Raw genomic sequence first — 15,346 nt, 5'->3', positions numbered from 1 at the left:
GAAACTAGCTTGGCAGCAGCAAAATCCAAGCAGGCTGACCTTACCATCCCCCTAGCCAGCCGGACCTGGGTGGCCATTTCCTAAGCCTGTCACTCCTCCAGTCTGGATGTTTACTTGGGGAGATGGGAAGGTGGGCTCCTGAGCGAGGAAGGCCACATGAGCAGTGGGTTCCTCCAAGCCTTCTCTTGATGGTGAAGTTCCTAAGCTTCCTCCCCTACCCAACCTGCTCCTGGGAGAGACCGAGTTCGGTCAAACCTGAGGGTTAGGATCTATACAGCCTTTCCCACAGGCTGGGACAGTTAAGGTTCATCACTCAAAGGAAAGAAAATGTGTTTCCCTGAAGGACTGGAGCAGGAGGGGGAGACATTTAGGACCAGTGCCCTTTTAAGTTCTTTGAAATAAAAACATATTCATATATTGATCAAATATTTGAGTGCCTATTGAATGCCATGCACTGCTGTAGGACTTTGAGAGGGCATCAGATTCACACTAATACAGATTAGAATCTAGGCTCTGCTACTAACAAACTGGAAACTTTGGCAGGTTACTTACATTTTTCTGATTCTCATTTGTCTAATCTGCAAAATGGGCATAGTAAAACCTGGTTCATGGGGTTATTAGGAGGGCTAGATATAACACATGAAAAGTACCCAGCATAGTTAGTGAATTCTCATGAATGGTAACTGTTATTATTACATGTGTAAGGTCATTTTTTTTTCACCTCTTTGACATTGGTCATTTTCCTTATGCCTTAGGAGAGGAGATCAGGGACTTGGTGCAGAGGGGTGGCAGCAGACTCTGAAGGCTTTGCCCCTAACCAATATCTCAAGGATACTCCACATCTGGAGAAGGAAATCTAAACTCCTAGACCCAGTGCAAAGTTTGGGGGATAGATTTTGTAGAAGGGATGGAGTAGCCCTGGCCTTGAACGTGAGCAACACCATCCAACTAGCAGGCTCATTTACTTTGAAGTTGCTGTGATTTTCTAGGCTTAGCTCTTGCTATTGGTAATCATGATTGAATACTCTTTCCTATCTTGTTTGATTGAAATGCTGGGTAACTTAAACCCCACCTTCTCTAGGATGCCTTTCTTGGTCTCCTTGGTTATAATAAATCATTGGCTCCTAGAATAAAATACCCCGTTGTATTTTATTATTACTTGCTGAGTATAAGTTACAGAGCTGGGTCTGTCTATTCTGCAAAGGTGTTGGGTTACCAGGGCCTGTTCACCTCTGTTTAGGCCCCTCTTTTAAGGTCTGTGCCCAGAAGGTAGTGGGGTAAGGCACATTCTGAAGAGGGAGTGGGTGAACCTGGTCAGAACTCACCTGATGCTGTAGAGGACATTCCCATTCCGGGAGATCCTTAGCAATTTGTTGTCTGTGGTGATCTCATGGAAGTGGGCCCCCTTCTCGTTGGCAAAGAACAGGTCAGGTTTCCAGATGGAGTCCAGCATGGATGGGTCCAGGTCCAGAGAGTCGTCAGGGTATTCGTTATAGGCCAGGCGGGGGTCGTTCCATTTCTGACGCAGGAAGATGTTGACCCTATAGTCCTACAGCCAGGAAACAACAAGGTGAAGGCAGTGTCAGGCCCAAGGACATCAACTTTTGGAGGACCTGGGTATTTCTGGTTAGTAAAACCTTTTCTGGAGGATGTTATTAAGTGTGGTTGCATCTTATATGGGGGTGAGACATAAAAGGTGTGTATCAGGCAAAAACCATGGGAGTCATAATTACCCCTGAAAATCCTCTAAATTCCCCATGAGGTATATTCAACCCCGAAATGAGATTATGTAAATGTTATTCTTTATTTTGAAAAAAATAAAACTAAAGAAAAGTTCAAAGACGGATGTAATAAACACTTGTTTTCATCATCCTGTCAATATTTTTTCATGTTTGCTTCATTTTTTTTAAATAAGAGAAAAAATACATTGCATATAAATTGAAGTCCCCCTTTTCCCCTCAACCCCAATAGTACAGTACTTCTTAGGCACACCAAGATTTGAGAGTCATTGGTCTAGACAAATTGAAGGAATGAAAGGATATAATCAAAGCTGATGTCTGAGCATTCAAACTATTCTGCCTAAAGAGAATAATTAATTCTCAAGAAGTGAAGGAGGGATGAGCAGAAGAATTCTGTATTGTTCCTGCTGGTCCTAGGGTTCATCCCATCCTGTTTTAATCCCAGCCTTCTATAACTTACTGTGACATATGTTGATTTGTTTGGAAAGGTTTAATAGATGTCATAGAGTCACATCTTACTAGCTTCTAAACTCAGTGCTTAGTTAATATTTCTCTGATGGGACTGCAGTGTAGTTATTCCACTGAAAGGAAATTCATGAGTCAAATCAATTAGGGAAATGTTAGACCAGATGAAATACAACAGGTTTCTTTATTGCAGGACTTCTCAGAGACCTTAATATGTTGATGAGTTGTGTGCATCTCAAGAAGGGAATAGAATATGGTTTATTTTGGCCATGGAATTCTTATGTTTGTGCATGATGAGTATCTTCTATAGAATATAGGTTAGGAATGGCTGTCCTAGTCAAAACTCCATCCCCACCTCCCACCTTTTTTTTTTTTTTTTCCAGATAAAGAAACTAAAGTCCAGGGAGAATTGAGACTGGCTCATTGTCACTCTGAAAATGTAGGTCCAGAGCTGATTCTAGAACCCAAGTGTTCTGACTCCTAGCTAAGAGTTTGCTCAATTGCCTCAGCTGTTTCTAGAGGAAGTGAAAGAGTCCATTCAGTTTCTATTCACAATGTGAGGAGCTGTTATGGTATGGGTAGATCTCAATAGCAGAAAACTGGGTCATGCAGTTAAGAACTATTTCCATTAAGAAAGTTTTCAGTCAGGAACGATGGCTTATGCCTGTAATCCCAGCACTTTGGGAGGCCAAGTTGGGAGGATTGCTTGAGCCCAGGAGTTTGAGACCAGCCTGGCCAACATGATGAGACCTTGTTTCTACCAGAAAATACAAACGGTAGCCGGGTGTGGTGGCGCATGTGATGGCCTATACAGTAGCCTGTAGTCCCAGTTACTCAGGAGGCTGAGGTCGGAGGATCACCTGAACCCAGGGAGGTCCAGGCTGCAGTGAACCATGATCATGCCACTGCACTCCAGCCTAGGTGACAGAGTGAGACCCTGTCTCAAACAAACAAACAAACAAAAAACAGAAAAAGAAAGTTTTAAATTTTGTTACAGAGACATTGTAAACCTGGAGTTCATGAATAGCATGACACTACAAGTAGAGTTTAGGGTATATTTGTGTTTCCCAAGCAGGAAGGGCATAGCTCTCTGTGTTGAATCTCCCAAAGGGTCTATAGTTCCCCAAATGATTAATATCCTCAGTTCAAGTCCAGCTTTAAATGCTTTCCTCCAAGGAATAATCTCCACACATGAGGACCTGCTATTGCTTTTTCCCTGAGGGTGCTGGATAAACAAGGTCATGCAATATTTTCTTTTGAAATGCTGCTTGTAAATCCTCATCAGTCTTGATCTGTTATCAGCAGGGATAAACTAAAACAAACAAGCTTCCTCCCCACTCTCACCCTTACCCCTGCTCAATTCCTCCTACCATGCATGACTTGGTCTGTTTGCCTATAGAAATATCAATAGCTTCATAAAATGTTCTAAGGTATTTTATAGGATTGTTCTATAATTTAATTTCAGCCTCTCTCTCCAGCCCCATAGAAAGTGACATTTGGCCTCATAATCTCACATCTTGTAAGTCCCATGGTGGTGGGAGAACTCCAGGCCCGGCCTGAGTGTTAGCTGTTTGTCCTGATGATGGTAATGGACAGCTCCCAATCTGGTTCCATCTGATCAGGGGATTGGAAATAGTCTCTCCTTCTCCTTCTCCCTTGGATTTTGCATGAAGTGTGTGTGTGTATGTGTATGTGTGTGTGTGTTATGATGAGGCACTGGGCAAGTCACATCAGAGTGAACAGACTATGAATGGTTGGGCAGAAAAAGCCTTCAGTCCCCAGGCCCCAGCTGTACTCTTGATGTTCTTGCCAGTGACATGTCAAGTCCATTTATGTGGCTAGCAGGAAGAAAAGAAAGTGGCATTTCTTAAAATGGTCTGTTAGGCAGCAGGCACCGTTCTAGATACTGTCACATACATTTAATCCTCACAAAACCCCTGCAAGCTAGACATTCAGATTCCCATAGTGAGGGCAAGAAAACAGGTCTGAGAAATGTGTCCAAGGCACAGGGCCAGTGAGTGGCAGAGCTAGGACTGGAATCAGCATCACCCTGAGCCTCTAGTGAGCACTTGTGATTTATGTCACATGGTGTGGACAGCCAACCCTGTGTGAGGGACACTCTCTGTCAGCCTCATTGCTCAGGCAAATTCTGCCTTCTCAGCTTAAGGCTTATCTCTTGCAGGAGCCTTGATGCCCCAGGCTTCCCTGACCTCTTCTTTTTTGATCTCCTAGCAAGACCGAATCACCTGGAACGTTTAATTGAGCACTTCTTCACTGTGTATGTCTTATGTCCTCAACTTGATTGGGAGCAATTTGAGCGGATGAACCAGACCTTATATTTTCCTGCACCATCTCACCTAGTCACCCAGTCAGTGCATCTATGAGCTACCTAGTACCTATGAGAAGGAAGAGGAGACAAAGTCAGAAAAAGCTGGAACAGAATGTGCTTTTCTTATTTTATATCTGGAAAGACTGAGACCCAGAGGGGAAAGGTATTTCCTAAGATTGCACAGCAATTCAGTAAAGAATCTGGAATTAGAACTTGACTCTGCTTCTCTGAGCCTTACTGTTAAAAGAAGTTAGGCTAGATGGTCTCTAAGAACTTTTCCAAATCTAACAGCTAATTGTGGTTAGTTTTATTTTTTCCAACAACATTTAACTGAACTCTCTTAAGTGCCAGATATTATTCTAGGCACTGAGGAATCCACTGAGGAGAAGAAAGATATATTTATTCAGCTCCAGAGCCTCCAGTGTAACGTTTGCACCACACTGAGATAAGGGCTGTGATAGGGGTTAAGCGCAGGGTGCTGGGGAATATAGAAGACAGGTTCCCACCTGGACTTGGGGGTGCTGATCAGGGAAGTCTCCAGGTAGAAGTGATATTTAAGGTGAGACTAATATGGTTGAGCCAAAGAGGAAAAGCATTTTTGGGCAGCTGGAAGTGCATATGTGAAGGCCTAGAGGCGAAGCAAGAGTGGGGCATTTTGGAAAGAAGAGCAAGTGAATGAATAGAGGAGTAGAAGGACGCACGCACGGTCTTGCAAGCTGTACTGAGAAATTTGAACTTTTTCCTGATAATAATGTGGAGAGTTTGAAGAATTTTAAGTAAAGATGAACATTATTACATTTGCATTTTATTACTAATATTTAAAAATGTTTTAACTGTTATTTCAGAAGCAATGCAAGTTGACATTTAAAAAATATAAACGTACATCATCTAAAAGGAGAAAAACAAAATAAAACCCATCTCTTTGTATTTCATAATGAGTCTCTCATTATGAAATGACTAATGAAAAGTTTGAGCAGGAGACAGAGAATGTATCTTGGTGTCCTCAGGCAGCTTGACTCCTACTGGCAGCGCCTGCCCTAGCAGCTGCTACCCAAACAAGTTGCTGCCATTGATTTCCTCCCTTAAATTGGCAAACAGCAGTGAGAAATGCAGTTCAGAAAAGATCAATGTAATTGGTGTAATAGGCCGAAAGCTAAAGGCTGTTTTGCTTATTTGGCCATAGCTATACATATGTGGGTTGGTGTTCGACATGCTGGGGGCCATGTTCAAGTTCAGGGACTGGAGGAGCAGCAATTGAATTCTCCACCCTAGAACCTGAGGTTCCACCTCTGGGAGCTGGTTTCTTGGTCTCAAACTCTCAAGGGTAGCTCACAAACCTGAAGAAGAAGGGGTTTCTCCTTCTGGTTCTGTTGAACCAGAGCTCTGGTTCAACAGTGTTCAGCATCAACTCACCCATCCTGCCTCTCTGATTCCTTGATGATCTAATTTCTGGCAACTGGGCAACTAGCTGCCCTGCTTATGAGACTAAGGTAGAGCATTAACTCATTCATTTATTCATTCATTCATTCCACAGACATTTATTGAGGGCTTCCTATGTGCCATCTGAAGTTGGATCTGTCCCCTACCTCTACCCACACTGTGCCTCATTTCAGATTCTAACCTTTCCTAATAAACTCCTCTAAACTCAGTATGGTGGTGAAGTAGGAAGCATGAAGTGTTTTAGTGGGATAGAGCTAAGAGCTTATGCAAGAGTGTTGGTGGCAAGGGTATGTGGAATGCAAGAGGTGGGCCCATTGCAGTCAGAACCAAGAGACATTGCATCAAGAGGTAAACAAAAGAACCAGATTCTTATACCTTTTAAAGTCTCATCATTCCAGTTCCCAAGGGGTTATCTCAACTCTAAACTCAATCCAACTCTATTAACGTTTATGAGGCTGATTGGGAGTACAGTGAGGATGGAGGCACAGGGTCTTCATTTCTGTACTTAAAGAACTCAGTTTATCTAGCAAGCAAGATAAGGCATGGACACAAATATCTACCACACAGAATTGAAAGTGAGAGGGTCATAAGAAGTTCTAACAGGCTGCATGTGGTGGCTCATGCCTATAATACCAGCACTTTGGGAGGCCAAAATGGGCAGATTGCTTGAGCCCAGGAGTTTGAGACAAGACTGGGCAATGTGGAAAACTCCATCTCTACAAAAAAAGTAAAAATAAAAAAATTAGCTGGGCATGGTGGTGCATGACTGTAGTCCCAGCTACCTGAGAGGCTGAGGTGGGAGGATCAATTGAGTCCATGAGGTTTAGGCTGTAGTGAGCCATGATTGTGCCACTGCACTCAGGCCTGGGTGACAGAGCAGCACCCTGTCTCCAAAATAAATAAATAAAAATAAATAAATAAATATTTTTAACAAATTGCCATTAGAGATGATTTCCAGCCAAGTTGGGCAAATCTGGAAAAGCTTTTGAGGAGAAGGTAGCATTTGAGGTGGCCCCTTTCAGTTTGTTCCATCCTCCAGAAGTTAGCATCTCTAGATCTAGTATTGTTCTGAGATGTGAACAGTATCTGGTTTCACCTGGAACAAAGCCAGTGATATGCTCTAAGCCTATATTTCTCACATCTGTGAGATAAGGGTAAGACATTAGGACTAGGGCTGTAGCCTCAGAGTATTTGGAAAAAAAATATGTATAATTGGGGGTAAAAGGAATCTCACGTAGAAGGGATAGCACAAGCAGAGGTGTGTAGGCAGGGGCATTCAAACAGTTCAGTTTAGCTCAACCATTAGCAGCATAAATAGTAACAATTGCCCCTTAATCGAGGCCCTATTATACACCAGGCATTATGTCTTAAGCATGCCATACATGTCAGCTTATTTTATCTTTAAAACGATCCTATGACTTGGGCATTTTCAACCTAATTTTATAGATGAAGAAGGTACAGGGAGATTAAGTGCTTTGTCTGGATTTACACAGTTAGGAAATAGTGGGGCTGGAGTTCAAATCTGGTTTGTCTGATTACATAAAGTTCATGTTCTTAACTACACTACTGTGATAAGGCTGCAAAATGAATTAATCTGAGACTGTGGATATCTTTAACTGCCAAACCAAGGTGTTTGGATTTTATTTGGTAGCCAATTTAGCACCATTGAAGACTTAAGCAGTGGGGTAATGTCACAGTTTGATTTCAGGAAGATCAGTATGGTAGGAACCACTGTAGACAATTGGAAGCAGGAGAAAACAGGTACAGAAAGACCTGTTTTAAGGCTGTTGTGACAATCCAATTGGGAGGTAATGAAGGTTCTCAACCAAGGTAGCAGGAATGGAGATTGGAGCTAGATGAGAGAATCATCGTTCTTATCATCACTATTTTTATCATCAAATATTACAGCTAGAAAGAACCCTGGAGACTTCTGTCTCAACTCTCTCAGGGGCATACCACAATTCAATTGACTAAGGTGGGACCTGCATGCAGAAATCCTATTGGACAGATGTGAAAACTGGAGCCCTAAAAGCTCAAGTTCCTGCTGCTAGTTACTCGTCATCAGAATTGATAATAACAATGCAAATAATACTAATACACTGAGACTTTATCACATGCAAGAAACTGTGTGAAGACCTTTATGTGTGTTATCTTCACAATAACCCTGTGATGTAGGTTCTATTGTTATTCTCATTTTGCAGGGAAATCAAGGTACAGAGAGATTAATGTTCCATTCATGACATTGCACAACTAGTAAGTGACAAAGCTGGGATTTGAACCCAGGATGTTAAAGTCAGAGCCCAAGCATTTAACCAGTAGACTACACTACCCATGATATCCCAGATACGCATTGAGTGACAGTTTGATGACACCTCAGTGTCATCAGTACTGCCTCTCGCTGCTATGATGTACCTGTGGGATTTTAGATGCCCACAACTAACAGGAACTATTGAAAAGGGCAAAGGACAGAAAGCTTCTGCCCTAGATTTAGCAGTCCGCTAGTGCTTTATTTCTGCCTCAAGCCATGGAATTGATCTGCTCTCTGCTGTACACTCAAGTCCAGTGCTTGTGGACTGCCCAGATCCCTGTCTGTAGCCTGCTTGGCCCCAGATGCTTTGTGTCTTGAACTTCTCCTAAGTCACCATGCTGCCTGGTGCATTCTCATTTAGATATCACACAATCAAAGCTACATTTGTTGTAAAGAACTGTAGATAGTTTGGACCAGTGGAGTTCAGCATCTTTATTTGTCTTTAGGGGATCACTAAAGATCAATGTGCATTTAATAATTACATAAAAATGTGAATAGCAGTTCTGTTTATTAGGTGTACTGGGTGTCTAACATTTGCTAAAACTTTTTTTTTTTTTTTTTGAGATGGTGTCTCGCTCTGTCACCCAGGCTGGAGTGCAGTGAGGGGATCTCTGCTCACTACAACCTCCACCTCGCAGGTTCAAGGGGTTCTCCTGCCCTAGCCTCCTGAGTAGCTGGGATTATAGGCATCTACCACCACGCCTGGCTAATTTTTGTATTGTTAGTAGAGACGCGGTTTCACCATGTTGGCCAGGCTTGTCTCAAACTCCTGACCTCAAGTGATCCATCCACTTAGGCGTCCCAAAGTGCTGGGATTATAGGCATGAGCCACATAGAACCTTGCTAAATTTTTTTGGCTGGGTGCAGTGGCTCACACCTGTAATCCCAGCACTTTGGGAGGCCGAAGTGGGTGGATCACCTAAGGTCAGGAGTTTGAGACCAACCTGGCCAATGTGGCGAAACCCCATCTCTACTAAAAATATAAAAATTATCCAGGCATGGTGGCAAGCGCCTGTAATCCCAGCTACTTGGGAAGCTGAGGCGGGAGAATTGCTTGAACCTGGAAGGTGGTGGTTGCAGTGAGCCAAGATCATGCCACTGCACTCCAGCCTGGGCGACAGAGCGAGATTCTGCCTCAAAAAACAAACAAACAAACAAACAAAAACAACGAACAACAACAAAAAGCTTTTCATCAACCTAGCATACTGGGTATTATTATACTCATTTCACAGGAGAGGAAACCGAAATTTAGAGAGGTTAAATGGAGGTTACGTTTCTTGCCCAAGATCACATAGCTAGCAGGTGCTAGAAACAGAGATATGAATCCAGGACTTCTGGTTTCCAATTTCACACTCTTTTGACAATTATAGGCTGTATCTTCCCTTTTAAAAAAAAATTTTAAACCAAGTTCAATTTACTTTATTTTAAACCATAAATGTTTACTTTTAAAATATTTTAAAAGTAAACATTTATTATTAAAATTATTAAATATGTTAAACATATTTAAACTTTTTATTAAATATTAAATACCATATTTTAGACCATCTATTGGGTAGATCAAGGAAATATAGTAGACGTAGAATACCAGGCCCCCGCTGAGCCCACCTATGTGATGGGTTGGTGCATAAATAACCTTATAATCAGTATCAGGTGAAGAATTTTGGATTGGGATATTAAGCAGTGAAGTAGATTTATGACTGGTTGCCAAAGGGTGCAAATGGAAGGAAGGGTGGATGTTAACCTGGAAAGAGGAAAGCTGATAGAGTCGGCAGTGCAGGGCACAATGCTGAGACATGCCACTAACAAACTTAGAAATACGGAAATTAAGGTCACCCTCTGACAGTGAAAAAAAAAAAAAAAAAAAAAAAAAAAAAAAAAAAAAAAGAGATGAATATGCAATGGAGGGATTTGCATGTTCAAATCTGAGGCCCAGCATCAATCTGAATAACCTGTGTGTAATCTCAATGACTTAGGATGGGCATGTGCTTGTAATATAATGAGAAGAACCCTAATTTATTGTATTGCATCTTGTTTTATTTGTTGTATTGCATCTGTTTTGTAAACATATGTGGGATATTAATTCTGTAGCATAAGAAAGGGCAGTTCAATTAGCAGGAATTTGGCAATTGGTAATCTAACATCCTCCATCACTATATTTGTGGGAACACCAACTTTCTTGCCACTAGAAGGAGGGCTTCTGTGTGGTGACACAAGGATGGCTTCTTAGAACTCTCTCTGGCTTGGATGAAATTTCCCTCAAGACTGTCTACCTCTCTTTTCTACAATTCCAGTTATGTTAAAAGCAACTTTTGCTTGGCTTTCCTGGTATTAGGATAGTGGCAAGGGAGCACACTCCTGTTAGACACGGCATTCTTATTATTACAATAGAAAGTCTTACTGTAAATTGGAACAATTTGGCAGTTTGATTTCCCCACTTCAGTCTTTCATGGGTTTGATGGTCATGAGTCAGCCTTCTGGAATTTGATCTGATGAAGAGTCACGCTCTGGGTAGTCATAAGTTCACTGCTGTGATGCCTCTCCTGGTGTACTGGGAGAGAATCATCCAGCAGATGGTACCAAGACTGCTCATCACCCTGTGCTCTGCTCGTGATAGACTCTAATGGCATTTCTGAGGGCTTTCTCCTTGGTCCTCTCTTAGTCTTTTGTTTACTAAAGCTTTGTTGAGTGTGGCACCATATCTAATTGGATAAGAGTGATAGACTTTCTCTTGGATCCCCCAGACCCAAGAAGATAAAAAGGGACCTAGCATAAGCTGTGTAGAGAGACAAAAGTGTAATGGAAAAACAACAACAACAGATCTCATGCATAATAGCAACCAACCCCACAAAATATCTATGAATAAACCTAACATGAAATATGTGAGTTGTATATATTAAAAAAAACTCCAAAACTTTACTGAAAGTCATCAAGGAATACCCATATAATTGGAGAGATGTACTATACTTATAAAATATTGTAAAGATGTACTTTATTCCCAAATTAATCTTTAAACTCAATGCAATCCTAATCAAAACCTGAGAGGATTTTTTGTTTTGTTTTGTTTTTGTTTTGAGACAGAGTCTTGCTGTGTCACCCAGGCTGGAGTGCAGTGGCGCAATCTCGGCTCACTGCAAGCTCCGCCTCCCGGGTTCATGGCATTCTCCTGTCACAGATGCCCGCCACTACGCCCGGCTAATTTTTTTTTTAATTAAAAAAATTTTTTTTAATTTTAGTAGAGACGGGGTTTCACCATGTTAGCCAGGATGGTCTCGATCTCCTGACCTCGTGATCCGCCTGCCTCGGCCTCCCAAAGTGCTGGGATTATAGGTGTGAACCACCGCGCCCGGCCCTGAGATGATTTTTATAGGCCTCAATAAACTGATTCTAAAGTTCACATGGAAGAAAGAACGGGCTGAAAGTGTTAAGAAAAGCTTGTAAATGAAGAACAACAGAGGGCTTTCTCTACTAGACATAGAAATATAAGTCATAGAAATTAAAGCAGTGTGATATTGGTACAGAAACAGATAAACAGAACAATGGAGCAACAAACTGAGACTAGAGACTAGAAATGTATACATGGGGATTTAGTTTATGAAAAAGATAGCATTTCAAATCAGTAGAAAAATAGTGACTATTTAAGAAATGGTGTTGGAATAATAGAAACTCGATCAGAGAGAAATAGAGTTAAGTAACCACCAAATTCTTCATATAAAATTAAACTCCAAATGGATTTAGGAGATGCATATAAAAAAAGAAACCTATAATATTATTCAAAATGCCCAGTCAACATATTAAAAGATGCTCAAATTCACTAGGAATCTGAAGTGCAAATTGAAAATGACAATGAGGTACCATTTTGAAAATCCCATTTGGTGAAAATAAAAAAGCTTGATAATATCTTGGGTTGGCAAGGATGAAGAGGAATAAACAGTATTGTAGGGAATGTAAATTATTGAAGCTTTTTTTTTGGAAAGGAATTGGGCAAAATACTTTAAAAAAGTGAATATTCTTTCTAAAGAATTCTACTTCTGGAATATATCCTAAAGGAATGCACACAGAGAGTTATGTACAAGAATGCTCATTGTAGCATTGTTTGCAATACTGTAAAGCTGAAAATACCTAAAATCATGTCAAGAGAAAAGTGGTTAAATACTGTGAAATGATGGTGTCTCCATACCATGGAATTTTACCAGGAGGTTATAAAGCCTGGAAACATAGCATAATTTTGTCATATATTTAATGTAATATTAATAAACAATATATTTGTTCTCCCATGTTTCCAAATTTGGGACTGTGTAGAGAGTTAAAAAGAATGAAGTAGATCTATATGTAGCCATGTGGAGAGAGGCGTCAAGCTGTGGTGGAGTGGAAAAAGCACATTGTATTGCACAATCTTACTTACACAAATACATGTATATGTACCTAAATGTATGGACAATCAAGGAAAGGGGACTAGTATGGTGTACACTAAATTTTATTTGTAATGGTTAACTCAGGGTAGGACAAAGGGAATTGGAGGGCAAAACACTGGCAATCTTTTTTTTTTTTTTTCGAGATGGAGTCTCCCTCTGTTGCCCAGGTTGGAGTGCAGTGGCCAGATCTCAGCTCACTGCAAGCTCCGCCTCCCGGGTTCACGCCATTCTCCTGCCTCAGCCTCCTGAGTAGCTGGGACTACAGGCGCCCGCCACGGCGCCCGGCTAGTTTTTTGTATTTTTTAGTAGAGACGGGGTTTCACCGTGTTAGCCAGGATGGTCTCGATCTCCTGACCTTGTGATCCGCCTGTCTCGACCTCCCAAAGTGCTGGGATTACAGGCTTGAGCCACCATGCCTGGCCTACAGGGGCATTCTTATTTCTCGTTCTTGTTTTTGTTTTTTATTGAACTGATTACAAAAGCTTGTTTTCATATATTACTAACGCACTTTAAAAATTTTCCATGGTGCTGCTGTCCATAAGCATACTGCAAGTGAACATTGTGACATGGCTCCCGAAATGGGAAGGTCTTTGAGGTGGAATGAGTAGAAATGGATTTTACGCCCTAGAGAAGGTTTTCCAAGGGCTTCCTGGGGGAGGCAGAGGTTGAGAGAGAGGTCAAGAGAATGAGATTCTTGGTTCTCTCTCCACTTCAACCAGAACTACCCATTTAAAAAAATCTGCTTATTAAAGTGCTACATAAGATTTACCTTACAGGCAGGCTCGGTGGCTCATGCCTGTAATTCCAGCACTTTGGGAGGCTGACGGGGTGGATAGCTTGAGGTCAGGAGTTTGAGACCAGCCTGGCCAATATGGTGAAACCCCATCTCTACTAAAAATACAAAAATTAGCTAGGTGTGGTGGCGCACACCTGTAATCCCAGCTACTCGGGAGGCTGAGGCACAAGAATTGCTTGAACTTGGGAGATGGAGGTTGCAGTGAGCCGAGATTGAGATTGCACCACTGTACTCCAGCCTGGGTGACAGAGCAAGACTCTGTCTAAAAAAAAAAAAAAAAAAAAAAAATTTACCTTAGAAATGAACTAAGGTGGGACTGCTATTAAAAACAATGCTTTGAAATTCACTAACCCAGAATAAGGATGGCCCCACTTTGCTCTGCTCGAAACACTGCTTGTGGGGCTGGGTCTATTTCTTGTTCTTTTTAAAAAATTGTTATTTTAGATTCACGGGGTACATGTGCAGGCTTGTTACATGGGTATATTGTGTAATGCTGGAGCTTGGGCTTCTTTTGAACCCATCAACTAAATAGTAAACATAGTATCCTATAGGCGGTTTATTTCTTGACCTTTCATCTCAAGATGGAAATCAAGCACTGGGTGCACTTTGAGGAGAGCACCCTGGTGGTGAAGGGACTGAAAATTAGAGAGAATGGTTGAGGAAGCCAGGCTTGGGGAGGAACAGGGAGAACCGATCTCAATTATGTGAAGGGTTGTCAGTTGAGTTGGTTGGTTCTGTGTGGCACTAGGGTCAGGACTAAAGCCGTGGGTAAATGGAGATTTCAGAGCTGCCCAAAGATGAAATGGCCAGTCCCTTTACCATCAGATTTAATTGGTAAATAAATACCAATAAATAATTGGTAAATAAATACCATTTATTTACCAATAAATAAATTACTTATTGGTTATTATGTTCACTATTTGGGTGATGGGTTCAATAGAAACCCAAATGCCAACATTACGCAATATATCCATGTAACAAACCTCTGCATGACCCCTTGAATCTAAAATTGGGAGGTAGTAGGTTCCCCATCACTGGAGGTGTACAAGCAAAAAGTACTTGGACATGATGTTTATGGCAACAGATGGGGTGTGCTTAGAGAACCTTTCACAAATACTGACTGGCTCTTGTGATTTAAGCAATGTGGTGGGAACTGGAAATATAGAGGTGATTGAGGGAAATAAGGTCCCCACTCTGGATGAAAAAGCCAACAAGGCAACAAACAAACAAGTGAACTTTTACATTTTAGATATTGCTCTGAGGATAATAGAACATGGTGATGTGATAGAGAGTAACTGGAAGAAGGGGATATTTTTAGGTAGGGAGGTGGAGAAGGATCCCCTGAAGCAATGTCTGAGCTGAGACCTGAAGGGTGAGAAGGAGCTAGGCATGCAAAGATCTTTCTGGGCAGAGGGAACAGAATGTGGTAAGATCATTTGAAACCTGTTGCAGGATTGGAAGTAGGAGAATTCTGTGATCCAATTTGCGGTTTAAAATGATTCTTCTAGCAACTATGGGAAGTGGTAAGGGGCATGAGGAGGGGAAGGAAGGAGACCAGTTAGGAGGCCATTTGGTCAAGCAGGAGAGAGATTATGCCAATTTTAACTAGGAGTTGAGAGCAGCAAAGTGGGAAAAAAGTAGATGGATTTAAGTTTTATTTTTGTGATTCAAAATGTCTGCCTCATTCAATCAACTGGTCCCAGGATAGGTTGACTTTGACTTATGACTAAATGACTGCTCCCTAGCCAATGTGTTAATATTTATGGTTGGGTATAAAGGGATTTTTTTTTTTTTTTTAAAGATGGGTCTTGCTCTGTTTCCCAGGTTGGAGTACAGTGGCACAATCATAGCTCACTG

At 41.5% G+C, this 15,346-nt stretch overlaps 1 protein-coding gene across 4 annotated transcripts in view; it reads right to left on the bottom strand.

Annotated features, from left to right (window-relative positions):
- The window catches only part of GLRA1 (glycine receptor alpha 1), a 99,688-nt gene that overhangs the window by 35,622 nt on the left and 48,720 nt on the right, over positions 1-15,346 (bottom strand). For all 4 annotated transcript variants that reach the window (XM_017875724.1, XM_017875723.1, XM_017875725.1 and 1 more), the window contains one exon: positions 1,326-1,549. In XM_017875724.1, the coding sequence (XP_017731213.1) occupies positions 1,326-1,549 (224 nt within the window). The remainder of the gene's footprint in view (positions 1-1,325; positions 1,550-15,346) is intronic.

The sequence above is a fragment of the Rhinopithecus bieti genome, unplaced genomic scaffold, assembly GCF_001698545.2.
Source record: "Rhinopithecus bieti isolate Rb0 unplaced genomic scaffold, ASM169854v2 scaffold_7673, whole genome shotgun sequence".
Lineage (NCBI taxonomy): Eukaryota > Metazoa > Chordata > Mammalia > Primates > Cercopithecidae > Rhinopithecus > Rhinopithecus bieti.
This window is presented reverse-complemented; position numbering and strand designations above follow the sequence as displayed.